At 41.3% G+C, this 27,118-nt stretch overlaps 1 protein-coding gene and 1 pseudogene across 1 annotated transcript in view; one reads left to right on the forward strand and one right to left on the reverse strand.

Moving 5' to 3' along the window:
* The window catches only part of LOC111952154 (copine-8-like), an 88,395-nt gene extending 82,290 nt beyond the window's left edge, over positions 1-6,105 (forward strand). The window contains exons 17-20 of the mRNA XM_023970687.2: positions 2,476-2,578; positions 3,777-3,834; positions 4,731-4,804; positions 5,138-6,105. Coding sequence (XP_023826455.1) covers positions 2,476-2,578; positions 3,777-3,834; positions 4,731-4,804; positions 5,138-5,344 — 442 coding nt within the window. The 3' untranslated portion in view covers positions 5,345-6,105. The remainder of the gene's footprint in view (positions 1-2,475; positions 2,579-3,776; positions 3,835-4,730; positions 4,805-5,137) is intronic.
* A 16,274-nt stretch (positions 6,106-22,379) lies between these two features.
* On the reverse strand, positions 22,380-26,516 carry LOC111952239 (carboxypeptidase A2-like; annotated as a pseudogene).
* Positions 26,517-27,118: the final 602 nt, after the last annotated feature.

Raw genomic sequence — 27,118 nt, forward strand, 5'->3', positions numbered from 1 at the left:
GACTGTATGTTCTGGATATAGACGAGTAAAATGTTGAACGTAAATGTGATATAATTTTTATATATATACATTTTCAAATATTTCTAAAACCCTGATTTTTGCTTTGTCATTATTGGGTATTGTGTGTAGATGAATGAGGGGGGAAAAAACAATTTAATCCCTTTCAGAATAAGGCTATAAAGTCAAGGGGTCTGAATACTTCCCAATGCSCTGCATTATCCAGATACTGACTGTTGGCACTTGGTAGTCTATAGCAGCTTCCCACGAGAATGGGCTTTAGGTGAGGCAGATGAGCCTGTAGCCATATTACTTACTTCAGCAGTATTTAACATGCTCTCTTCTCTAAACTTTACACGAATGTGGTTCTGGATATAGACCACAACACCGCCCCCCATTGGCATTTCTGTCTTTTCTGTAGATGTTATGACCATGTATTGCTACCACTGTATCATCAAATGTATTATCGAAGTGCGTTTCAGAGGTAGTCAGAATATGAATGTAATCTGTTACTAGCAAGTTATTGATTTCATGAAACTTGATTTGGATGAGCATACATAGTGCCATTCCATTCAACTATTCAACTCCTACTGTGGCCATTCACTGTGGTACAATAACCTGGGATGGTCAATAGAGCCTCATTAGGTAGCATTTTCTTCTGTTTTTCTGTCGTTCCACAGTGACCTGTGACCCCCCTGGGAAAAGTCCAGATGAAAGAAATGTTCTCATAGCTCAGCCGTCCCATTGGAATCAATACTTACTGTAGTGGCATGAACACACACACACACACACACACACACACCTTACGATCACTTCTGGCCTTCGCAGTTGGAGAAAATCATTGGTGCTTTGTGTGTATCTGACCACCGTCCATGCAGGTGATCGATGAACAACATACGCGTAACTGCCAAAATAAAGGAAACGTGAGTAAATGAGGGATATAAAGTATATTGAAAGCAGGTGCTTCCACACATTATTTTGTCTACCATGGCTGGAAAAAGAGATGTCAGTGTCTTTGAAAAGGGGTCTCCAATGAACATAGGGGGTTTAAAGGATGTGTGTGTGTGTATGTGTGTGTGTGTCAGTCACCATATCTCAACCCAATCGAACACTTACGGGAGAATTTGGAGCGGCACCTGAAACAGCGTTTTCCACCACCATCAACAAAACATGAAAATATAGAATTTCTCATGGAAGAATGGTGTCACATCCCTCCAATAGAGTTCCAGACCCTTGTATAATCTATGCCAAGCGCATTTAAGCTGTTCTGTCCGTTCGTGGTGTCCCAACGCCCTATTAAGACACTTTATGTTGGTGTTTCCTTTATTTTGGCAGTTACCTGCCGGGACGGTGATCAGAAAAGAAAAGACTTTCCCCACCCACTCACGTAACCACACAGAAACACAGTAGCCTAAATGTCACAATTTACCACCAATCACACAGGTAGATGAGAAATCCGAGCTCAGATTAGATTTCACCAAAATCACACCCGTGCCTTTTTATGAAGAAATAACACTTCCAACAAGATTAGGATGATACGTGGTCGCTGTCTGCTTCCAGCGCCATTCCATACTTATTGCAGCAATAAAATAAACTGCAAACGGAAGCAAGCAGTCAGCGGTCTCCTACTCTTCATCCATAATTATTCAATGTTGTTGATCAAAACTATTAATTCAGCGTCGCATACAGAGAGAATAGTTGTTAGTTTTGAAAAACCAATAAGGCTTTGTACCATCGAACCGGCAGACAGACACTATTGGAGACGAAGAGAGCGTCGCCTTGTCCACACGGTTGATTAATGGTCATTTTATCCAAACAGAAAACTGGACTTGGTGTCTCTCCGTAGAGTGCATTGTCCCTGTGCTGTACATGCTCTACTTGGTATTCACTATTGGGAAATCTTGCCCAGTCATCTATACACACACACACACACACACAAGATTGACTGTAACAAGCTTTCTCCTCCATCCCTCTTCGCCCCTCAAATCCCATCTATTTCTCGGTGTGATCCGTCCGCCCACGTAGCCTAAGAATAGCTTGACCAAAACACACTGAGGGAAATCATTTTCACACAAATAAGCGGCTCCAGTGTCAGACGAGACCGTAATTCTCCCAATACTTGTGGCTGTATTCATTTGTCACTCAGAGAGCGTGCCGTGTGTGCGTGTCTGTTGCATTGGCCCAAAAGCCCAAGACTAAGTCAATGGTAACATTATTAAACCGTGGTTAACACACCCCCCAGGGTTATAGTCAAGATATGGGCCTCAACATCAGCCAAACAAATGAGGCCCATATCCAGGCCTGAGAGCAGATTAGATTAATGAAAGAGAGGTCATAAGCTGACACAAAATACGTTTCATAAATACATTTAATTGGTTGATTTATTGATCTCACCCTGCTCTCCTCTGTCTCCTCCTCCCACCAACCTCTCTCTCTCTCTTTCTCCTCTGCTCTCTCTCTTTCTCTCCCCCACTCCAGGTATGCGCAATCAGTCAAAGACGGCTCCCAGTACTTCATCCTCCTCATCATCTCGGACGGCGTCATCACCGACATGGCCCAGACCAAGGAGTCCATCGTGAACGTACGTACATGTCAAAGWTATAGTTTCCCAACGTTTACAGTGTGCCACCAGACCTGTAAAAAGAGGAAAGGAGTCCTAGGACTTAAAACATGTCCATTGTAAACGTGTATCTCGGGACCGTCCTAGAGAGTTTGACACACCTGATTTGGTGTGTTTTTCTGTCTATGTTGATAAATGCTGTTTTGGAATGCCCTTATTCCAAAATGGTGTTACATAGAAACAGAATCGCTACTCTGTGTTACACAAGTTTCCCTACATCCTTGTAATGTGATTGTTGAGTAAGATATGAGAACATTGAGTACCAAGCAACCCCAAAAATAGATGTTCCTCATATCTCTGCCAATTTAATGTCCACCTAAATGGCAATAAAAAGTTATGAAACACAGTGATAACATCTATCATTCTCATTCAGCCTTTGGCGAATGGCAACCCACTCGACCCACAATGCAATAGGAATCCGCTGAGGGAGAGGATGGAAATAAGCTTCATTTATAAGCTGTCAGGCTGGCTGGGGTTTAGACACAAGTTGTACATACATGAAATTAGAGGTGCTAATTCCGTAATTAGTCCTACAAAGGTTTGACAGATTCTTCTACTTTTTCACAAATAGTTAGTCCTATAAAGGCCCGGCAGAAGTTGAAAAACTTTGTCCGTCTTATGACAGTCGATCTCTACTGTACCATTATATGAGAAGAATTTACTTAGTGTAAATTAATTGGGAGTATATTAATTGGGAGTATTTCTCTGACAGCCTGTCGCGTTTTTAGATAACGATGGTTATTGACACTGGCGTTGAAAAGAAACTTGTTTCCTCAGGCTCTCTTTTTCTTAAAACATCTCTCTCTCTCTCTCTCTCTCTCTCTCTCTCTCTCTCTCTCTCTCTCTCTCTTTTCTCTCTCTCTCTCTCTCTCTCTCTCTCTCTCTCTCTCTCTCTCTCTCTCTCTCTCTCTCTCTCTCTCTCTCTCTCTCTCTCTCTCTCTCTCTATTCTCTCTCTCTCTCTCTCTATTATCTCTCTCTCTCTCTCTCTCTCTCTCTCTCTCTCTCTCTCTCTCTCTCTCTTTCTCTCTCTCTCTCTCTCTCTCTCTCTCTCTCTCTCTCTCTCTCTCTCTCTCTCTCTCTCTCTCTCTCTCTCTCTCTCTCTCTCTCTCTCTCTCTCTCTCTCTCTCTCTCTCTCTCTTCCCCCCTCCACATCCAAAGGCAGCTACTTTGCCCATGTCGATTATAATTGTCGGAGTTGGACCAGCAGAATTCAATGGTAAGACAGGAATAATGAAATGTGTGTGTGCGTGCGTGTGCTTGTGTGTGTGCGTGCAGACATATGTGTTTCTATGTGTATTCTCTAATCTCTTCTCTGCGTTAAATCCATTATTACGCCCCTCACCCAGTTCTCCCTCTTCTGCTTCTCTCCTTCCACTCCCTCTCTTTTGGGCCCCTCAYCCGGCTATCCCTCTCTTCTCCTTTCCCTTTCTCTCTTGCTCTTTCCTTCCTCTCCCTCTCTCTCATTTGCTTCCCATCCGGCACGTTGTCTTTCTAAATGGCGATACTCATTTGTGATATTTTAGAGAATTTTGTCCTAATTTTCATTCACCTTTATTTAGGAACAGATCAAGTCCTCTCCTCTCCTAATATTGGGAAGAGATGTTTACAATTCACAAAACACTCCATAATATACACATTCATTCCTTATGAGCAATTAGCCTCTAAAGTCAATGGGTATTAAACATGATCACGCTCATAAAGTCAATGTGCACCGTAGCATGACGTCCCTCCCTGTGCCGCCACACATGGTTTCTTTCCCTTCCACGTATCCCAGCACGTACGTCACCACACGCGCATCACTCAGTCACTTACAACCAAGGATTTCACCACTCTACACACACATTCTCTGTACTCAAACTACATGGCAGGCAATGGAACACTGTCATCTTGTGTAGCGTGCTAGCTGGCTCTCTGTTGTAATGTAGTGTGTGTGTGTGTGTGTGGTCAGTGCACACGGACAACAGTAGAGTATGTGTAGCCTACGATGTGTCATGCGCCGTGGCTCTGATGATGTTTGTTTTGTTCTGACATGGGTACGGATGACTGATGTGCTTCTCTCTCTCTTTGTCGATGTCTCTCTGTGTCTCTCTCTCTCGCTTTCCTTCTCCTCAGAAATGATTGAGCTTGATGGAGATGAAGAGAGGATCTCATCCCAAGGGAGGTTCGCTGAGAGAGACATTGTTCAGGTATTTATAGAGCTKTCTCTGTGCGTCTCTGCATGCCTATAGAATTAAAGCATATATTAAAGTAGACGTTCAGTGTCAATGGAAATAGGCTTACATTCTAGAAACAATAGAATGTCATGTACATGTATGTAAATGTCATTATCCCATATCTTCACTTGTATTCTTTATTTTTCCTCCTCTATACCTCCTCTGTATCCATTGTATTCCTCTCTATTCATTGTTGTCTTTTTCTAACGGAATTACTGTACTCATTCCCTCCCTGTTCCCCCCACTCCTTCTCCTCCTCACCTCCTCCGTTCTTTCTCTCTGCCTCCCTTCCTTTTCTCCATCCAGTTTGTTCCGTTCCGTGACTACATCGACCGCAGGGGGAACCACATTCTGAGCATGGCCCGTCTGGCCAAGGAGGTCCTGGCTGAGATCCCTGACCAGTTCCTCTCCTACATGAGAACCAGGTGCATCAAACCAGGCCTCTGCCCCCCTGTCTACAACCCCGCCCTCGCCGTGCACCCCCTCCTCACCCGACGGGTCAGCCGAATCTGAGGGGTAAGCCTCCTCCGGGCCTCTTCCTTTCTTGCTTCTTCTTCCTCACTGGAGTTTGACGATGGCGGTCCGAAGAAGCCAACCGCCATTTCCACTCTCTTGTTGCACTTTTGTGAATTCTGAAATATTTTCTGCAGAATGGACAGCAAGGCATTTTGCTTCTATTTTAAAGTGTCCCTCAGGAAGGACTTCCCATGAGATGTCAGAGGCCACAGTTTACTGGTCTGACCCAGGAAGTGGGTGAGTGCCTAGAACTGACCAACCAGGAGCAGCATCCAATCTGTGAAGAACCGTTCAGAAGTACATTTCTGTCTCTTATTTCTATGCCCTACTCTTCCTCTCAACCCCACTTCTGTCTCACCAACGGTCTCTTTCTAAATGTTTACAAAGTTGAGGATGAAGAGGAGATTTTGTACTCGTGGATATACGGTTGAAGTCGGAAGTTTACATACACTTAGGTTGGAGTCATTAAAACTCGTTTTTCAACCACTCGACAAATWTCTTGTCAACAAACTATAGTTTTGGCAAGTCGGGTAGGACATCTACTTTGTGCATGACACAAGTAATTTTTCTAACAATTGTTTACAGACAGATTATTTCACTTATAATTCACTGTATCACAATTCCAGTAGGTCAGAAGTTTACATACACTAAGTTGACTGTGCCTTTAAACAGCTTGGAAAATTTCAGAAAATTATGTCATGGCTTTAGAAGATCCTGATAGGCTAATTGACATAATTTGAGTCAATTGGAGGTGTACCTGTGGATGTATTTCAAGGCCTACCTTCAAACTCAGTGCCTCTTTGCTTGACATCATGGGAAAATCWAAAGAAATCAGCCAAGACCTCAGAAAAAMAATTGTAGACCTCCACAAGTCTGGTTCATCCTTGGGAGCAATTTCCAAAYGYCTGAAGGTACCACGTTCATCTGTACAAACAATAGTACGCAAGTATAAACACCATGGGACCACRCAGCCGTCATACCGCTCAGGAAGGAGACGCGTTCTGTCTCCTAGAGATGAACGTACTTTGGTGGAAAAGTGCAAATCAATCCCAGAACAACAGCAAAGGACCTTGTGAAGATGCTGGAGGAAACAGGTACAAAAATATCTATATCCACAGTAAAACAAGTCTTATATCAACATAACCTGAAAGGCCTCTCAGCAAGGAAGAAGCCACTGCTCCAAAACCGYCATAAAAAAGCCAGACTACGGTTTGCAACTGCACATGGGGACAAAGATCGTACTTTTTGGAGAAATGTCCTCTGGTCTGATGAAACAAAAATAGAACTGTTTGGCCATCTCAAGACATCAGTCAGGAAGTTAAAGCTTGGTCGCAAATGGGTCTTCCAAATGGACAATGACCCCAAGCATACTTCCAAAGTTATGGCAAAATGGCTTAAGGACCACAAAGTCAAGGTATTGGAGTGGCCATCACAAAGCCCTGACCTCAATCCCATAGACAATTTGTGGGCAGAACTGAAAAAGCGTGTGCGAGAAAGGAGGCCTACAAACCTGACTCGGTTACACCAGCTCTGTCAGGAGGAATGGGACAACATTCACCCAACTTATTGTGGGAAGCTTGTGGAAGGCTACCCGAAACGTTTGACCCAAGTTAAACAATCTAAAGGCAATGCTACCAAATACTAATTGAGTGTATGTAAACTTCTGACCCACTGGGAATGTGATGAAATAAATAAAAGCTGAAATAAATCATTCTCTCTACTATTATTCTGACATTTCACAGTCGTAAAATAAAGTGGTGATCCTAACTGACCTAAGACAGGGAATTATTTACGAGGATTAAACGTCAGGAATTGTGAAAAACTGAGTTTAAAATATATTTGGCTAAGGTGTATGTACACTTCCGACCTCAACTGTATTTGTATATTTCTTTGTTTGTACTCCAGATGCACTCTGTCTCTGGTTGTAGCGATGACAATGATTATGATGATGTTGACGACAATTGTACAAAGAGCCCAGGAGCCACATCCCATGTGTGGTGTGTTTTTTTTTTTAAACGGAGCATGTTCTATATCTAGTAGAGGGGTATGCATGCCGAGTGAATCCTGCACTCAGGGCCTCCTACCCCCTTTCAGACAGGACCTTCACCATCTATAATCTTCCCACTCGCTACCTTACTTACACTCTGTTCTCTGCCTGCCTTGACTCACAAGGGGACTCCCTTCCCTTCAGAGTCTGGTCCTGTCATATACAGCAGGGACTCAACCAGCCTTACTCTCTCTCTCTGCATAACAAATGGTACTCTTTTCCCTACATAGGGTGCACTAAAAGTCGTGCACTATGGGCCCTGGTCAAAAGTAATGCAGTGTATAGAGAGTAGTGTCATTTGGGACACCGCCTCTATCTGTCGGTTACATTCACAGTTGCCATTCTCATAAGGATTTTGGAATAATGGAATCTTCATCCATGCCCAGGAGTGAAAAACGCACATACCAGTTAGTTACACCACTTCCACGTGTGTCCTCTGACTCGTCTTACTTTTGTAAAGTTTGAAGCTCGTGAGAAAATGTTGTTTGTATTTTCAGAAGGGTTCTMTCTTTCGTTTCTACCTCTCACTTTGCGGTATGCCGCTAAACCCTGTGTATGTATGTTTTGGAAAGGCAGGATGTTCAGTAAAAGAAAGATTTTCAGTAAAAAAATCAAGAAATATTTCAGTCAACCTTTTGGTTTATAGCCTTTGTCTGTCACAAAGTGAAATTACGTTTTACATTTACGTTCAACATTTTACTTGTCTATATTCAGATCATACAGTACAAAATTTGGACACAGCTACTCATTTAGGGGTTTTTCTTTATTTGTCACTATTTCCTACATTGTAGAATAATAGTGAAGACATCAAAACTATGAAATAACACACATGTAGTGTGTGTTTTTTGTAGTAACCAAAAAAGTGTTTAAAAAATCTAGATATATTTTGTATTTGAGATTCCTCAAAGTAGCCACCCTTTTCCTTGATGACAGCTTTGCACACTCTTGGTATTCTCTCAACCAGCTTCATGAGGAATGCTTTTCAAACAGTCTTGAAGGAGTTCCCACATATGCTGAGCACTTGTTGCCTGCTTTTCCTTCACTCTGCGGTCTAACTCACCCCAAACCATCTCAATTGGGTTGAGGTCGGGTGAATTGTAGAGGCCAGGTCATCTGATGCAGTACTCCATCGCTCTTTTTCTTGGTCAAATAGCCCTTACACAGCCTGGAGTTGTGTTGGGTCATTGTCCTGTTGAAAACAAATCATAGTACCACTAAGCGCAAACCAGATGGTATGGTGTATTACTGCAGAATGCTATGGTAGCCATGCTGGTTAAGTGTATTTTATTTGTTTAACACTTTTTTGGTTACTACATGATTCCATATGTGTTATTTCATCATTTGGATGTTTTCACAATTATTCTACAATGTAGAAAAGAGTAAAAAATAAAGAAAAACCCTTGAATGTGTAGGTGTGTCCAAACGTTTGACTGGTACTGTATGTATTAATGTATTCAAAGGAGGGGCAGAGGGTATAGGAAGGGAACATACGATAAAAATGTCTTATATTCCCCCGCTATTGAACAGTCTATGGAATAGTCTAGAGATAAACAACTATAACAGCCGCTCTTCAGCTTTATATCGGAATATCACTTCACTCCCACTTGGTTAACCATCCATTTCAGTCAACTTTAGATCTATATTCATGATGTAGATTGGGGAAATAAAGACATTTCAGGCTAATTTTCAGGAGTTTGCCCTCAGGAAAGGGAAATAGAAGCTAATCTCAGAGTATGTCCGACCAGCGAGTGGGGAATCACATTTAACACACAGTGAACAATAGCAGGATTTCAAAGTGGGCTTTGTGGGGGTGGGTTTGTCACTTGCGCTCGCACACTGCTGTATGTGTGAAACCAAACAGACTGTCTCTTCAAGTCTATGAAAATGTATGAGTATATTATTGGAACAGAACACTAAAAGTGTTCGCATGGCGAACAAACAAACCACACACTTCTTGTGGATAAAAAAACAGCTTAAATGAAGAATAGACGGCCTCCTCCCACAGACAATGATGTGATGTGCGTCCGTTTCACTTTGCCAAGTGACTGCCCAGCTGAAACAGAACGTTCCATGACGTTCCCTGAAGGTTCTCCTTTTCTTTTTCCACAACGTTCTGGGAACCAAAATGTGTTAGCCGACTGACTGTAACAGAACGCCTCAGAAAGCCCATGTATTCTAATACACATTACCTTTGTTTACTTATGATACTCGTGATTTATAATTGAACGCTTGTGATAATAATACTATCCTACTGTTTTTACAGTAGACAATAGCATGCATCATGTTTAACAGTAGATAATAGCATGCATCATGTTTTGCATGGATCATTTTCTACAAAGGAGATGCACCGGTATATTGTATATTATGACATTGTTACGTGTATTCAGAAATACTATTCAAACATTGCCTTAAAATCTCACTGAACTCTTGGAATTGTGCAATGCCTTCAGATAAAGTGTATACTGACTGATTGTCATTGTGTGAGTGCTCTGTTGTTTTTGTATACTCATGCACGGCCACTCTGTTGAATGCCATTCTATTTCTGTGGTTGCAATGATCTGAATAAGAGGTGTTATGAGCTGAACAGTCAAGTCTGTGATAAGGTAGTGCACTATGTAGGGATTAAGGTACGATTTGGGATGCGGCTTGTGTTGTCTAGCKCCCAGCTAAAGGGCATGGCAATCATCGAAACAACATAAATGTTGTATCAATTACTTCAATCTGATCTCCTATGCTGATTGGGGATTGTTTTATCAATGTTGCTTAATAAGAACAAATTCTTATTTATAATGACAGCCTACCAGGGAACAGTGGGTTAACTGCCTTGTTCAAGGACAGATTTTTACCTTGTCAGCTCGGGGATTTGATCCAGCGACCTTTTGGTTACTGGCCCAACGCTCTAACCACTACGCTACCTGCCGCCCCAATCCTTAATCATTACATTAGTAATAGAGAGTGGCCCCAGGCCTGCAATGAGTCAGAGACTTTGATATTTCCAATATTATTTTCCCATGTTGCAATATTAATTATCCAATACCTCTCAAAATCAATCTTCTAAATGCTTGTATTGATAATGCGTGTTTCAAGAAATACACTTGCAATAGAAATGCAATCCATATTTGAAATCATTTCAACTTCAATTGAGTACTGAATCAAGCCCTAATGTTGGAAGGCCGCTGACACAGCACAGCTTTGACTGTTCACATTAGATCAGATGAAAACCACTGGAAATAATACAAATTAATATTTCTGTATGAATTGTCAATATTTCAATAAATATTTGTATAATACAGTTTTCATTTTTCCACAATCATTCAGCTCGGAACATTGCCCTATTTAGTGGCGTGTCAGAATAAGGTCAGTGTTGTTTACATTGCATGGTATAGAGCTGACGCAGAGTTTTCTATACATTCTGAAAGTGCCCTCCTTTGAATCACGCCCAAGTTTAATGAGGATATATAAATAAGTAATTAAATCAAGTTGTGTGAATCATGAGTCATGAGCAAGGTTGGGGTTTTGCAGATCCAAGAAGGTTACGACTGTTCAGAATGAGGATATGATAAGAGGTAATGATTAATAAGATGACTGTTTATTGATGTAATAGATTTATATCTTATAGAGTTTAATTCGGGAGATGGTAACTCTTTAAACAACCTCTTCTGTGGTGCCCCAAATTCCTAATGAGTTAGTTGTTACATTTTTTGGTATGTTATTTTTACCATATAACATTCTTGTTGAATATCCAGTTGTATTTTTGAGTTAACATTAAATAGTGGACACTCCATTGTATTTTAGATTTGGACAAATAAACATTCTTTAGATATACTGTATGAAGGTAATTGTGTGCCGACCCAAAAAAAAGGGGTTAAATATGTGTACAAAAATAAATACATACTGTATATATATACCCTACCGTTCAAAGGTTTGGGCTAACTTACAAATGTCCTTGTTTTTGAAAGAAAAACACTTTTTTTTTTGTCCATTAAAATATCAAATTGATCAGAAACACAGTCAGAAACACAATTTGCTTTTATTTCAAAAACAATGACATTTCTAAGGGACCCCAAACTTTTGAACGGTAGTGTACATATATACAGTGGGGAAAACAAGTATTTGACACACTGCCGATTTTGCAGGTTTTCCTACTTACGAGGCATGTAGAGGTCTGTAATTTTTATCATAGGTACACTTCAACTGTGAGAGACGGAATCTAAAACAAAAATCCAGAAAATCACATTGTATGATTTTTAAGTAATTAATTTGCATTTTATTGTATGACATAAGTATTTGATCACCTACCAACCAGTAAGAATTCCGGCTCTCACAGACCTGTTAGTTTTTCTTTAAGAAGCCCTCCTGTTCTCCACTCATTACCTGTATTAACTGCACCTGTTTGAACTCGTTACCTGTATAAAAAGACACCTGTTCACACACTCAAACAGACTCCAACCTCTCCACAATGGCCAAGACCAGAGAGCTGTGTAAGGACATCAGGGATAAAATTGTAGACCTGCACAAGGCTGGGATGGGCTACAGGACAATAGGCAAGCAGCTTGGTGAGAAGGCAACAACTGTTAGCGCAATTATTAGAAAATGGAAGAAGTTCAAGATGACGGTCAATCACCCTCGGTCTGGGGCTCCATGCAAGATCTCACCTCGTGGGGCATCAATGATCATGAGAAAGGTGAGGGATCAGCCCAGAACTACACGGCAGGACCTGGTCAATGACCTGAAGAGAGCTGGGACCACAGTCTCAAAGAAAACCATTAGTAAAACACTACGCCGTCATGGATTAAAATCCTGCAGCGCACACAAGGTCMCTTTGATCAAGCCAGCGCATGTCCAGGCCCGTCTGAAGTTTGCCAATGACCATCTGGATGATCCAGAGGAGGAATGGGAGAAGGTCATGTGGTCTGATGAGACAAAAATAGAGCTTTTTGGTCTAAACTCCACTCGCCGTGTTTGGAGGAAGAAGAAGGATGAGTACAACCCCAAGTATTTCAATTGACTGATTTCCTTATATGAACTGTAACACATAAAATCTTTGAAATTGTTGCATGTGGCATTTATATTTTTGTTCAGTGTATATTGAAACCCATTAGCCAACTAACCAATCTTTGCATTTGTTTTTGCAAGAWCTTGAACACTCCAATCAAGAGCTCCTTCTGAAACACTGTCGAATACAGCACAGAGGAGGAGAAAACTGGCCCTCTTTTTACTCTGATTGTGTCTGTACCTTCCCAACCTCACACCTTTCTCGATCGCATACTAGAAGTGTCAAAAGGCAAGAGAATTCAACATTTTTGTGTGAATTATGTGATTTCAAAGATGTTTGCAAGGAAAGCAATTTCACTCATTTTGGAAACCATTTGAGAAATCAAAAAACTGTACGGTGCCCTCTTCTAGCGTGTGAGAATAAAACAAACATGCGTTCAAGCTTCAGCTGTCATAGAAGTAGAAACCATAACACTCAGGACGCATAAAAATACCTTTGTTTATGTTTCAATCAAGTACTCTACTTGAGAGCTATCTGAGCCATGAAGATTTTTTTGATACAGTAGTGTTAAATCAAGAAGTTTATCTGTCCTTTCAAGATGGTCTTTTCAACATGGTCAGTAGTTTTAACAGAATAAACTTTTAGGTGAGCAAGATACCGGTATTCCTTTCAGGTTGTGTATTGATGACTAAAGAAGTTTGTAATCCTGCAGTTACTGCTGCATATTGGGTCATAATCAATTTGCCAGCCACATTTTGCTCCAGTCTACACTCATTTTTCAACTAGCAGTCTTTGGAAAGAGTTCTGATATGCACCTGTTTGGATATGAGAAGCTTCTTGATCCGTTGATTAAGGATATCATTTATTTGGAACAGGAGGGGATGTTTCTTGAGGTTCTAGGTCAGTACGTAAAGGGAAGAGTCTTCTATGTCTGTGCAGACCACCTTGGGGCCCATGGCTTTGCCGGCTTTCAGGAAAGCCTTAATGTTGAGAAGTTCTGCAGATTCTGTTTAATTAGTTCAAACCAAGTAGTTACCACTGCACCTTTGTGAAGGAACTCAAGGACAGTGACACGGTCCGGAGTGTGAATGGTGTGAAAAGGGAATGTGTACTGAGCGAGCACCTATCATACTTCCATCCAATCAGAGGATTTCCTCCAGATGTTTTACATAATTTGTTTTTAAGCAATTATCCCAGTACAATTGTCCTTGTGTCTGAAGAAATTGATTTGTAAAGGATTCATTTCATTTGATGGACTGAATAATCACATTAAGAAACTTCCTTACGAATATTCAAACAGGGTTAATAAACCACAGAAAATTGCAAACACAAGCTTTGCAAAGGGAACCACTGGTGGCAATGGATATGAGAATTGGGCACTGTTAACATTACTCCCCCTCATGATTGGCAGCAATGTAACAGAAAAGGAGCTGTCAAAGAGATTGTCAAGGTACCGTGCTTTTTCCACATTCTGTTGGGTTACAGCCTGAATTTAAAATGCATTCAATTGAGATTTTGTCACTGGCCTACATACATTAACACATCATGTCAAAGTGGAATTATGTGTTTAGCAATTTTAACAAATTATTTAAAAAATGAAAGCTGAAATGTCTTGAGTCAATACGTATTCAACCCCTTTGTTAAGGCAAGCCTAAATAAGTTCACAAGTAAAAATGTGACTAAACAAGTCACATAATGGACTCACTCTGTGTGCAATAATACTGTTTAACATGAATTTTGAATGACTAACTCATCTCTGTACCCCCACACATACAAATATCTGTAAGGTCCCTCAGCCGAGCAGTGAATTTCAAACACCGATTCAACCACAAAGACCAGGGAGTTTTTCCAATGCCTCGCAAAGAAGGGCACCTATTGGTAAAAAAAAGAAGCTGATTGAATATCCCATTGAGCATGGTCAAGTTATTACACTTTGGATGGTGTATCAATAAACCCAGTCACTACAAAGATACAGGCGTCCTTCCTAACTCAGTTGGCGGGGAGGCAGGAAACTGATCAGAGATTCCACCATGAGGCCAGTGGGGACTTTAAAACAGTTACAGAGTGTAATTGCTCTTATAGGAGAAAACTGAGGGTTGATCAACAACATTGTAGTTACTCCACAATACTAACCTAAATGACAGAGTGWAAAGAAGGAAGCCTGTACAGAATAAAAAATATTCCAAAACATGCATCCTGTTTTCAATAAAGCACTAAAGTAAAACTACAAAAAACTTGGCAAAGAAATCTCCTGAATACAAAGTGTTATGTTTGGGGAAAATCCAACATAACACGTCACTGAGTACCACTCGTCATATTTTCAAGCATGGTGGTGGCTGCATCGTGTTATGGGTATGCTTGTCATGGGAAAGGACTAGGGAGTTTGAGGGGATAAAAATAAACGGAATAGAGCTATAGACATGCAAAAGATGAATTAGAATTTTCCTGAATGGCCTAGTTAGAGTTTTGACTTAAATCGTCTTGAAAATAATGTCAAGACTTGAAAATAACTGTCTAGCAATGATCAACAACCAACTTGATCTTGAATAATATAAAAATGTATAATATGCAAATGTTCTACAATCCAGGTGTGCAAAGTTCTTAGTCTTACCCAGAAAGCTGTAATAGCTGCCAAAGGTGATTCTAACATGTATTGACTTGGGGGTTGAATATTTATGTAATCAAGATATGTTAGTGTTTAAAAGAGTTGTTAACCACCTTTACAAATACAATTGTGCTGTGAAGAGTTTTGAAAAGCCACTTGCTCATGCTTTTTTGCCCGAAATGATGTGCGCTCTTTTCTAAGAAGATATCTTTCACTTCCAAACGATGCTTTGATCAAAGTTTTAAAGCCAGAATAGGCTACTTCAACATAAACATAATATTAGCCCTGCCTCAAAGCACAACAAAGGGTTGGAAAAAGGATACATTTTATCACACTCGCATCTATCGACCGAGAGTGTAGCAAATAGCACTCTGTCTTTCAGTCTCTGTCTGCCTGTCGTTATTCTTCAATAATCAATGCATGCTGTTTATCCATATTTGATGTATTGTAGTGTTAGGGTAATCTGTTAGGGAAGAGATTGAGCTGTGTGCCTTGTTTAGTTTTAATATTTTCACAAGCCTGCTAAGTGATGGTGGTGTCCTGCACACACACCGCAACATTACTTGTTTTTTTATACAGTGCCTTCGGAAAGTATTCAGACCCCTTGACTTTTTCCACATTTTGTTACGTTACAGCCTTTTTCTAAAATAGATTTAACACAATACCCCATAATGACAAAGTGAAAACAGGTTTAGATATTTTTGCAAATGTATTAAAAAAAAAAAAACAGAAATACCTTATTTACATAAACATTCAGACCCTTTGCTATGAGACTCAATTGACCTCAGGTGCATCCTGTTTCCATTGATCATCCTTGAGATGTTTCTACAACTTGATTGGAGTCCACCTGTGGTAAATTCAATTGATTGAACATGCGTCGCAAAGGCACACACCTGTCTATATAAGGTCCCACCGTTGACAGTGAATGTCAGAGCAAAAACCAAGCCACGAGGTCGAAGGAATTGTCTGTAGAGATCCGAGACAGGTTTGTGGGGATGTTTTTCAGCGGCAGGGAATGGGAGACTAGTCAGGATCGTAGGAAAGATGAACGGAGCAAAGTACAGAGAGATCCTTGATGAAAACCTGCTCCAGAGCGCTCAGAACCTCAGACTGGGGCAAGGTTCACCTTCCAACAGGACATTGACCCTAAGCACACAGCCAAGACAATGCAGGAGTGGCTTCAGGACAAGTCCCTGAATTTTCTTGATTGGCCCAGCCAGAGCCCGGACTTGAACCCGATCGAACATCTCTGGAGAGACCTGAAAATAGCTGTGCAGCAACGCTCCCCATCTAACCTGACAGATCTTGAGAGGATCTGCAGAGAATAATGGGAGAAACTCCCCAAAAATACAGGTATGCCAAGCTTGTAGTGTCATACCCAAGAAGATGCTTCAACAAAATACTGAGTAAAGGGTCAGAATACTTATGTAAATGTGATATTTCAGTTTAAAATGTTTAATACATTTGCAAAACAACTAAAAAACATGTTTTTGCTTTGTCATTAGGGGGTATTGTGCGTAGATTGATGAGAATAAGGCTGTAAGCCAACAAAATGTGGAAAAAATCAAGGGGTCTGAATACTTTCCAAATGCACTGTAATTGCAGGCAATGTTTATTTATTTATTTTTTATTTTTACCCTTTTTCTCCCCAATTTCGTGGTATCCAATTGTTAGTAGTTACTATCTTGTCTCATCGCTACAACTCCCGTACGGGCTCGGGAGAGACGAAGGTCGAAAGCCATGCGTCCTCCGAAACACAACCCAACCAAGCCGCACTGCTTCTTAACACAGCGCGCATCCAACCCGGAAGCCAGCCGGACCAATGTGCCAGCCGCACCAATTTTTTAAAGAATCCTGCATATCAATCCTGGAGAAAAAAAATCCTGCATTTTTGTGAATTAGGGTCTCGCTAAGTTGAATTGTGCTACCTACATTTGTATGGTATTATTTGAATAAATGTACAAAAACAGATGATTGAAGTGAGGGCCAGTGGCTAAGAACACAGTACATAACAACAAATATTCTGTTATACATTTCTCTAGCTTGGCTGGCTATTTAAAAKATGTTTATGTAAATGTCTTTGTTGTTGAAGTACAGTGTCCAGGGGCTGTTCCAGAAAGCAGGATCAATGAGTTTGCCAGCTAGCTGTCCTAACTATTCTGAGATAAATTACAGAGTTGGCATGGTATAATTGACTCGACAATCAGCAACCCATATAAATTCAGCTTACTAAATGAACCAGAAAATCAAGAGATATAGCTGACTGTTTGTCAGGGTTAGCTGGCCAACTTAATTATCCTGCTTTCTATAACGTACAGTTATGAATATAACTACTGCTCCCTGAAGGAGAAAATGAGACATAACATGCTATGGGAAGTCAACGACCAATCATATTCACCTGAAGAAAATTAAATCACACCCATGCCGAGCCCACCCTCGGAAGCCTCGCCTTCCTGGTTATAATACCGGCGCTCGCATCCATCCATTGTTAAACAGCGGCTTGCGAAAGTATTTACCCCCCTTGGCATTTTTTCTATTTTGTTGCCTTACAACCTGGAATTTAATTGATTTTTGGGGGGTTTGTATCATTTGATTTACACAGCACTTTGAAGATGACAAAATATGTTTTATTAAATAAGACAAAAAACGGAAAACTTGAGCATAACTAATCACCCCCCCCGCCCCCAAAGTAAATACTTTGTAGAGCCACCTTTTGCAGCAATTACAGTAGCAAGTCTCTTGGGATATGTCTCTATAACATTGGGATTTTTGCCCATTCTTCAAGGAAAAACTGCTCCAGCTCCTTCATGTTGGAAGTTCTGCTGGTGTACAGCAATCTTTAAGTCATACCACAGATGCTCAATTGGATTGAGGTCTAGGCTTTGACTAGGCCATTTCAAGCCATTTAAATGTTTCCCCTTAAACCACTCGAGCGTTGCTTTATCAGTATGCTTAGGGTCATTGTCCTGCTGGAAGGTGAACCTCCTTCCCAGTTTCAAATCTCTGGAAGACTGAAACAGGTTTCCCTCAAGAATTTCCCTGTATTTAGCGCCATCCATCATTCCTTAAATTCTGACTTTCCCAGCCTAAAGTAGTCTTATGGACAGATACTCCAATCTTTGCCTCTCCTTCAGGGTTATCTTTGGTCTCTTTGTTGCCTCTCTGATTAATGCCCTCCTTGTCTGGTCCGTGGGTTTTGGTGGGCGGCCCTCTCTTGGCAGGTTTGTTGTGGTGCCATATTCTTTCCATTTTTTAATAATGGATTTAATGGTGCTCCKTGGGATGTTCAAAGTTTCGGATATTTTTTTATAACCCAACCCTGATCTGTACTTCTCCACAACTTTGTCCCTGACCTGTTTGGAGAGCTCCTTGGTCTTCATGGTGCCGCTTGCTTGGTGGTGCCCCTTGCTTAGTGGTGTTGAAGACTCTGGGGCCTTTCAGAACAGGTGGATATATTCTGAGATCATGTGACAGATCATGTGACACAGATTGCACACAGGTGGACTTTATTTAACACATTTTTTGACTTCTGAAGGTAATTGGTTGCACCATATCTTATTTAGGGGCTTCATAGCAAAGGGGGTGAATACATAYGCACGCACCACTTTTCCATAATTTTTTTGAGTTGAATTTTTTWAAACAAGTMATTTTTTTCATTTCACTTCACCAATTCACTCCTTCGGGGAACAGCAGTTATATTCATAACTGTAAGTTCCCTCTTAGTCGGTCACTCGGTATAGCATACTATGGGAACACACAATCATGCCCCAAGCCAGCTCAGATGGGACCAAACTGGGAGGCCCATGGAAACCCAAGCACACACATTTTATACACACATGTTCTGGGGAACCAGAACCTGCTGCAACTTGGCTATGTGCGCTGACACACTGCCACTGCAGCCCAAGTCCATAGACCCCATGATTCCAAAAACAATACTTTCCTTGCCAGCCTGAAATGCCTGAACTCGTACAAGGAACCGCAAGTCCAAAACAACAGAAGCCTGTCGTGACTTGGTAAAGCACACACACACTCTGCATACCATCAACCAGAGTTGATGAACCACGGCAGCCCGAGGCTCAAACTCACAGCAACRTGCAGTATCCTGGAAACTGTGTACTTGTGTGCTGCCACTGCAGCCCAAGGCTCAAACCCACAGGAAACTGTGGTAACCCTGATAATACGCACTTTATGCGCTGCAGCACCCCAAGGCAGCCCAAGGCTTAAACCAACAGGGAATTGTGGTAACCCGGATAAATGCACAACCTACACCTGGACCCAGCCATAAGACACTGAGCCATACTGGGAGCAGTTACATCCAAGCGATATAACCTCACAAATGTATGTTGGAACCCCAACTCGCTGCAGCACAGATATCACCTATCGCCATGCCCCTGAGCAATGCCCAAGAAGCCGCCACACCCCTAGTGGAGTGAGCACACACACCGCTAGGCGACCTTTGCTCTTTGCTGTCATATGCCTCCACAATCCAATGAGAAAGACTCGACTTAGAAAACTCCCTACCCTGAGCTGAAAAAGCGAAACGAACAAAAAGTTGGTCACAAACGTGGATATCCTTACTCCTATACATATACGTGCGTAAAGCGCGCACCGGACACAGGCCATGCAATTATTTTGTTCACTGGAAGCAAACTGAGGAGGTGAGAAAGGGAACGGCTCAAAAGCCAGGGGACTGTAAGACATAGGCATAACCTTGGGAGCAAAAGCTGCATTAGGACTTATCATCACTTTGGAGTTGCCAGGTACGGTCTCCAAACAGGAAGGGTGCGTGGAGATCCCTAACGCGCTTAGCCGACGCCAAGGCTATAAGCAGGGCAGTCTTGTAGGGAAGGACCTTCAGGTCCACAGACTCCAATGGTTCAAATGGAGGCTCACGCAGAGCGGATGAAACCCTGGGGTAGAGCMGTCAAACCCTACACGACACGCCATATAAACTTTCAGTGTGTAAAAGGAAAGGCCATGCTCAAGAAGCTCTTGCAAATACATCAAATGTCCACCAAAGAGCTCTGAAAAGTAGAATCTCTTTTAACCTGACACCAACCCTCAAACGAGCGCCACATATATGTATACAACGCTCTCGTAGAGGGCACAACTGTATAAACCCGTTCTAGGGTAAACTCTTAGCCGTCAAATTCAACCTTTCAGGGGCCAAACCCATAGATCCCATATCTGCAGTTGTGAGTGCCAAACTCTCCCGTGCACCTGGTAAAATGCATGGTGATCCATCAATGATACAATATATATATGAAAGTATGAGGACACCCATTCAAATTAGTGGATTCGGCTATTTCAGCGACACCCGTCGCTGACAGGTGTATAAAATCGAGCACACCACCATGCAATCTCCATAGGTAAAACATTGGCAGTAGAATGGCCTGTACTGAAGAGCTCAATGACTTTCAATGACTCCGGCACCATTACAGTTATGACTGGTGCTGTATATTCCTATGGGTCTACAATTCAGTCAGGTATTATTATATAGCTAACTTTTCTCAATAACTTTTCTTTGGGCTTTAACAAAATGTAGTTGTACCTCTGATGAAAACTTTTGCAAGTTGTTCGGGGGAAGGAGCTTACATGGTGATCCTGTTATAGGAGCAAAGGGGGGGACCAACTCCATATTAATTCCCATGGTTTTGGAATGAGATATTYGACGAGCAGGTGTCCACATACTTTTGGTCATGCGGTGTATAATAGTTTAACTCTATTGTCCATATCCCCTAAATGTAATGTGTTGAAACAATTGTAGTTAACTTAATTAACCTATGCCTCTCTATAATCCACTTTCTAGATTCCCCCTATAACTGTTAGTATGGAGGGAATGAAGACGCAGTATATCATTTTTTCCCTATATTGCACTGCCATCTAGTGTGCCTACTGATCCATTGCCTTGGACAGCACCTACAGTTCCAATGTAATATTCAGCACCATGGACAGCACCCAGCACAGCAGATTTTTTTCCTTCATGATGATTCAACCTGGTCTCATAGACTAGATGTAWCCTAGTAAATGTATATCCATTTAGTATGATACAGTTGAAGTCGGAAGTTTACATACACTTAGGTTGGAGTCATTAAAACTTGTTTTTCAACCACTCCACAAATTTCTTGTTAACAAACTATAGTTTTGGCAAGTCGGGTAGGACATCTACTTGTGCATGACACAAGTAATTTTTCCAATAATTGTTTACAGACAGATTATTTCATTTATAATTCACTGTATCACCAATTCACGTGGGTCAGAAGTTTACATACACTAAGTTGACTGTGCCTTTAAACAGCTTGGAAAATTCCAGAAAATTATGTCATTGCTTTCGAAGCTTCTGATAGGCTGACTAACATCTTCTGAGTCAATTGGAGGTGTACCTGTAGATGTATTTCAAGCTACCTTCAAACTCAGTGCCTCTTTGCTTGACATCATGGGAAGTCAAAAGAATTCAGCCAAGACATCAGAAAATAATTGTAGACCCCCACAAGTCTGGTTAATCTTTGGGAGCAATTTCCAAACACCTGAAGGTCAACGTTCATCTGTACAAACAATAGTATGCAAGTATAAACACCATGGGACCACGCAGCCATCATACACACTCAGGAAGGAGTTTCAACTGTATGTTGCATTTGATAAGATGACTACTTAAGGCAAAAATAAGTAGGATGGTTGGTTGGGTGGACGGATGGGCGTATAACGCCAATGTTTAGCAATCCAAAGGTTGCGAGTTTGAAACTCATCACGGACAACTTTAGCATTTTAGCGATATAGCAACTTTTCAACTACTTCTACTTTTGAGCTACTTTTAGCATGTTAACTAACGTTCCCCTTACCTTAACCCTTTTATCCAACCCTTCCCTAAACCTAACCTTAACTCTTAACCTATTCTCTAAACTTAACCCTAACCCCTAGCCTAGCTAATGTTAGTGAGCTAGCTAACGTTAGACTCCTAGCCACCTAGCTAGAATTATCAACATATCATACATTTTAAAAAGTTAAGAACCTGCTCATACTATTGCTATCGTTTTCGCAAGTCTCGTGGAACATGTAACATGTTTTTCAGATTCGTAACACATAATAAAAATTGTAATTTGTAAAATATCCTACAAAATGGATGATGGACATCCACATATGAATACATAGCATATGAAACGTAATATATCATACTAAATAGAGTATCTTGGTTTTACATACAGAATAATACAACATCTCTGAGACCAGGTTGGATGATTAAGCTACCAGTCTACTCTATTTTTCACCACTTACTATCAAATTCACAATAAAAGGTCAATGAACAAATAATTATTACAGACATAGAATTCCTTTTTTAACAGAGTTCAGACCTTGAAATTAAGTGTGTACGTGGGAGGGGGTGGATTTAATAGGGGTGGTCACRGACATGCACCATGGTGTCCTTCAGACCCAGCCAGGTCTCAGAGGCTGTAGGGATGATCTGATTGGCTGGCAGGATGAAACCACAGCAACCAATGTCCCTCAGCTCGAAGGCAAAGGAGTACTTCATGCCCAGCTTGTATAACCAATCAATGATGCCGCTGCTTGCTTGGTCTGGGTGGAGGGAGACATCACATATTAGTAATTGATTGTTATTACAAATAGTTTGTTTAAGTTGAAGGTATTGGATTGAACTCCAGTACTCTGCTTTCCCGTCCTAGCTGGTGGGTGGCATCTAATGACAAAGCAACTTCATTGAAACACTTATACCACATATAGTATAACAATCCTGAAATATTGAATACTGACAGATGGTCTTGCAGATGCTACCAACCTTGTATCTGATCCCATGGAGAGAGCTGAGTTTCTGGACTGCAGCCCTGCCCATAGAGTTGTTAGGTTCTAATTATCAGAGTAAGGACTCAACGGACACTATGAAAGCTTAAACCAAGTTTATTCAYCCCAGAGGATCGAACAGCTGTACCGATATGGTTCCACCACTGGTGGTATATATACTCCAATTTGGGGTGGAATCTGCTCCTTCTCTCTAACCATTACATCTCTGTTTCTAGGCAGGAAATTAAGTGACGTGGGCAATAAACTGTTCAATCTCCTTTAACGTGACCTGACCTCAACCCCCTTCATCACTAATCTACGGCTCTCTCCCCTTATCAGTGCCTGCCACGTGATYGTTTTCCCTGCACTCAGCACATTCCAAGCTTCCTCCTACAGGTAACCATTAACTTCTGGTGTAGACCCTCTAAACCTAAGCACTCAATATTTCAATAGGATACCTGATAATTAACCCTRTCCCAAGTTTAGGAGTTAGAACCCAGAATCCATCAGAGTCCTACCAAAAACAGGCAGACAGGAGAGTCAGTGAATTAGTGTGTTTTACTATACCTTTATTTCAACAAGGAGCACAGACTGAGACCAAGGTCTCCTTTACAGCTGGGCCCTGCGTATACATGTTTACACATACAGTTTAGGTACAATGATTAAGAAACTACACAAGACAAACAAAACGATCAGAGATAACACCAAAAAATACAGCAACAGATTACATTTACACACAGGTTATTCCCCTAACAGCACAAGAACTTGCATTACCAGAAACAGTTACAAGCAATACAAAAATAAAAATCCTCCAATAAATATTTAAAATGGGCAACAGGGGGACAAGAGTCTCAAGTTGAAGTTTAGTCTGYAGGCTATTCCATAGGCAAGGAGCGTAACAGGAAAAGGCAGCTCCTAAAGYCCAACTCTGTGGAAATCGCATGGGCCTCAAGTGTAATCCATGCTTGAGACCTGGTTTAAGGAATTATAATTCTAATATTGATGAGTGGTGATAAATAAGAAGGTAGCTTATTCAGAAGTGCTTTATAGACAAACACGAGAGCATGTTGTTCTCGTCTCACGGACAGCGAAGTCCAACCCACATTTTGATATAAAACACAGTGGTGAGTTCTGTAGCACCCGTAATAAACCTAAGTGCGCAATGATAAGTAGCATCCAGCGATTTAAGTGTTGATGCCGTAGCATGCATGTAAATAATATCCCCATAATCYATAACAGACATAAAAGTAGCTTGCACAATTTGTCTTCTATTTGTRGAGGACAAACATGTCCTGTTTCTATAGAGRAAGCCAAGCTTGATTTTTAGCCGTTTRCAAAGTTCGTCMATATGCATTTTAAAAGACAGTTTATCATCCATGTTTGTCAAGTTTCAATGTATTTTTGCAGCTCATTCCAGTCACTGAGAGTTTTAGGAATCTTTCAATGAGCAGCTGGGAGTACACGTGGATGGAGATGAAGGACTGGAAGTCGCTATGGTTCTTCACCAGGTTCACCACGTTCCTCACCTCCATCTCAGAGTGGGGAGATGGGCGTGTTAGGAGTCAGAGCAGGGGTTGGTATTGGCACCGGGGACGACGACACACACACACACACACACACATATGGATGGACACAGGTTATTATGTGTACAACAACAAGGTATGTCATGCTTAGGAAAGAAAGCATTGTCTCATAAGACTATGCATTTGACTAATTTCATCTTTGGGAGAGGAAACTGAGCTGTTTTAAAAAATCTATTCCATGGTCAACCTGTGACACCCACCACCAATGCTGGTATGGAACTGTAGCCTTACATGGCTAACAGGTATTGGTGGTCAAAATCTCCAAACCAGCATCCCAGTCCCTGTTGGGGTTGACACCACGGCACATGGAGCCCGGGTTGTTGGAGTGAGTCTTACGTCRCATACGGTCCTGTGAACCATGAGGMCACGAGGGACAAACTCAGTAAACCTTTTACTGGTATGCCAGGTAGCACAATCAGGATTGTCCTCATATCACTCTACACTGAGACACAACGAGACACACTGAGGTGACACAGATTAAAGGTCACTCTTTACACTTCATTCTGTAACTCCCGCCACAGTATACAGTAACTGYGTTATAATACTTAATGGTATATCTRTAGTGGGTACCTACGCTGGTGTGGGAGTGGCCGTAGCCATCAGGGTTGGTCAGAATCAGCAGGCAGATGTCCATGGCGTTCAGTAGAGAGGTCAGGGAGGCATCAGTGCCACATTTTTTTTTTGTAGAATGTATTAGATCGTATGTTCAATGTTATTTTTTTAAATTAGAATACAATAGAAGTCTGAAGTGTTCTCTCACCTTGTTGGCTGTCCACACTCCAGTGGCCTGAGACACCCACTCTCTGGAGTGGATCCCAGAGTCAACCCAGATGGCGGGACGTTTGTTTCCACCAGTGCTGAACTGGAACAGAGAGAGGACAAGTGTTATTATCACGAATGTATCCAACACTACCCATAATATAATAACACATGGCTTTTCTTTGTTGTAGTTCAGCACTGGTGGAAACAAACGTGGAAACAAACTGATAAATAGAAAAGTATGCACACGGGCGTAGACACGAATCCCATATATTGACAAAAACACACATGTACTGTACGTACACTAACCGGTACAATTGTTGTGATAGGTCTAATGTTTCTGTATCTTGAGAGCATATATGGGCCTGCCCTCATAGGAAGTTCCAATCTGTACCTTGGGGACAAGGTTAGGGTAAGCAGCCACCAGGTCGTCCATCCAGCTGTAGATCTTGAGACACTCAGTCAGACAACAACATCAGATAGTGCAAACATTGTATATGTCATGCAACATACAGTACATAAGTATTATATATGATGTACACTGAGTGTACAMAACATTGGGAACACCAGCTCTTTCAATGACAYAGACTGACCAGGTGAATCCAGGTGAAAGCTATGATCCCTTATTGATGTCACTTGTTAAATCTACTTCAATCAGTGTAGATAAAGGGGAGGAGACATGGATTTTTAAGCCTTGMGACAAATGAGACATGGATTGTGTATGTGTGCCATTCAAAGGGTGAATGTGCCTTTGGACAGGGTATGGTAGTAGGTGCCAGGAGCTCTGGTTTGAGTGTGTCAAGAACTGCAACGCTGCTGGGTTATTCATGCTGTTGGATTCAACATTTTGAACATTGAGATATTAAAGACGTGATAGATCAGACGCATAGTATATTAAGGATGAAAGAGATGGGTCTCTGTAGAAAGACAGATAGCTGTGGAATGTGTTGGGGGACGAGAGGAGAACACACGTGTTGATACAGGGGAGACAGATCAACTATGTGGATTAGATGAAGGAGGGGTTGAGGTCAGAAGGTGAGGACAGATTCTCTTAAGAGGGTAATAAAGGTTTGGTATCCTGGTACCTTCTTACTCTTCCTGTAGAACCATAAGATGTAAGGATTGGAGAGAAGGCGTGTTTTTAAGTAGGATGTATATAACTGTGATGGTGAGAAATGTTTTGCTGTCTGAATTACAGCTGTACAGAACCTTTGGGAAGAATTAAACTTGGTTAAAGCTTCTCTAGTGTCCGTGAGTTATTTACTTGGAAAACTAAGAACCTAACAATGCTCWACAGTTTCCAACTTGACACAACTGTGGGAGGCATTGGAGTCAACATGGGCCAGCATCCCTGTGGGATGCTTTCAATACCTCGTAGTGTCCATGCCCCGATGAATTGAGACTGTTCTGAGGGCAAAAGAGGGTGCAACTCAATATTAGGAAGGTGCTCTTATATGTTGTACACTCAGTGTATCCAGTTACTTAACAATATGAAAGCAGATCTAATTAAATGAAGCAATCTTCCATACATCTTACAGGTAGAATAAACCTCTTCAGAATGGCATGGCTCCCAAAGTTTTTATATTTATTCTTAGTAATASCAATTCCCCCACCGAAGACATTATTTAAAAATGTGTACTCGGTCGTAAGACTTTATATGGGCAAATACAACTCAGAAAATGAAAAGGAAAGTTTTACATCTTCCTAAGTCTGAGGGTGGTTTTAACCTTCTGTACGTGGAATTGTATCAACTCGCAACACAAGGCTTTTACTTGTGACWTACACTGAGTGTACTTCATTATAAACACCTGCTCTTTCCATGACGATGACTGACCAGGTGAAAGCTATGATCCCTTATTGATGTCACTTGTTAAATCCACTTCAATCAGTGTAGATGAAGGGGAGGAGACAGGTTAAAGAAGGAGTTTTAAGCCTTGCAACTCAATATTGGGAAGGTGTTCTTAATGTTTTGTACACTGTGTACAGT

Source organism: Salvelinus sp. IW2-2015, linkage group LG26 (genome assembly GCF_002910315.2).
Source record: "Salvelinus sp. IW2-2015 linkage group LG26, ASM291031v2, whole genome shotgun sequence".
Classification (NCBI taxonomy): domain Eukaryota; kingdom Metazoa; phylum Chordata; class Actinopteri; order Salmoniformes; family Salmonidae; genus Salvelinus; species Salvelinus sp. IW2-2015.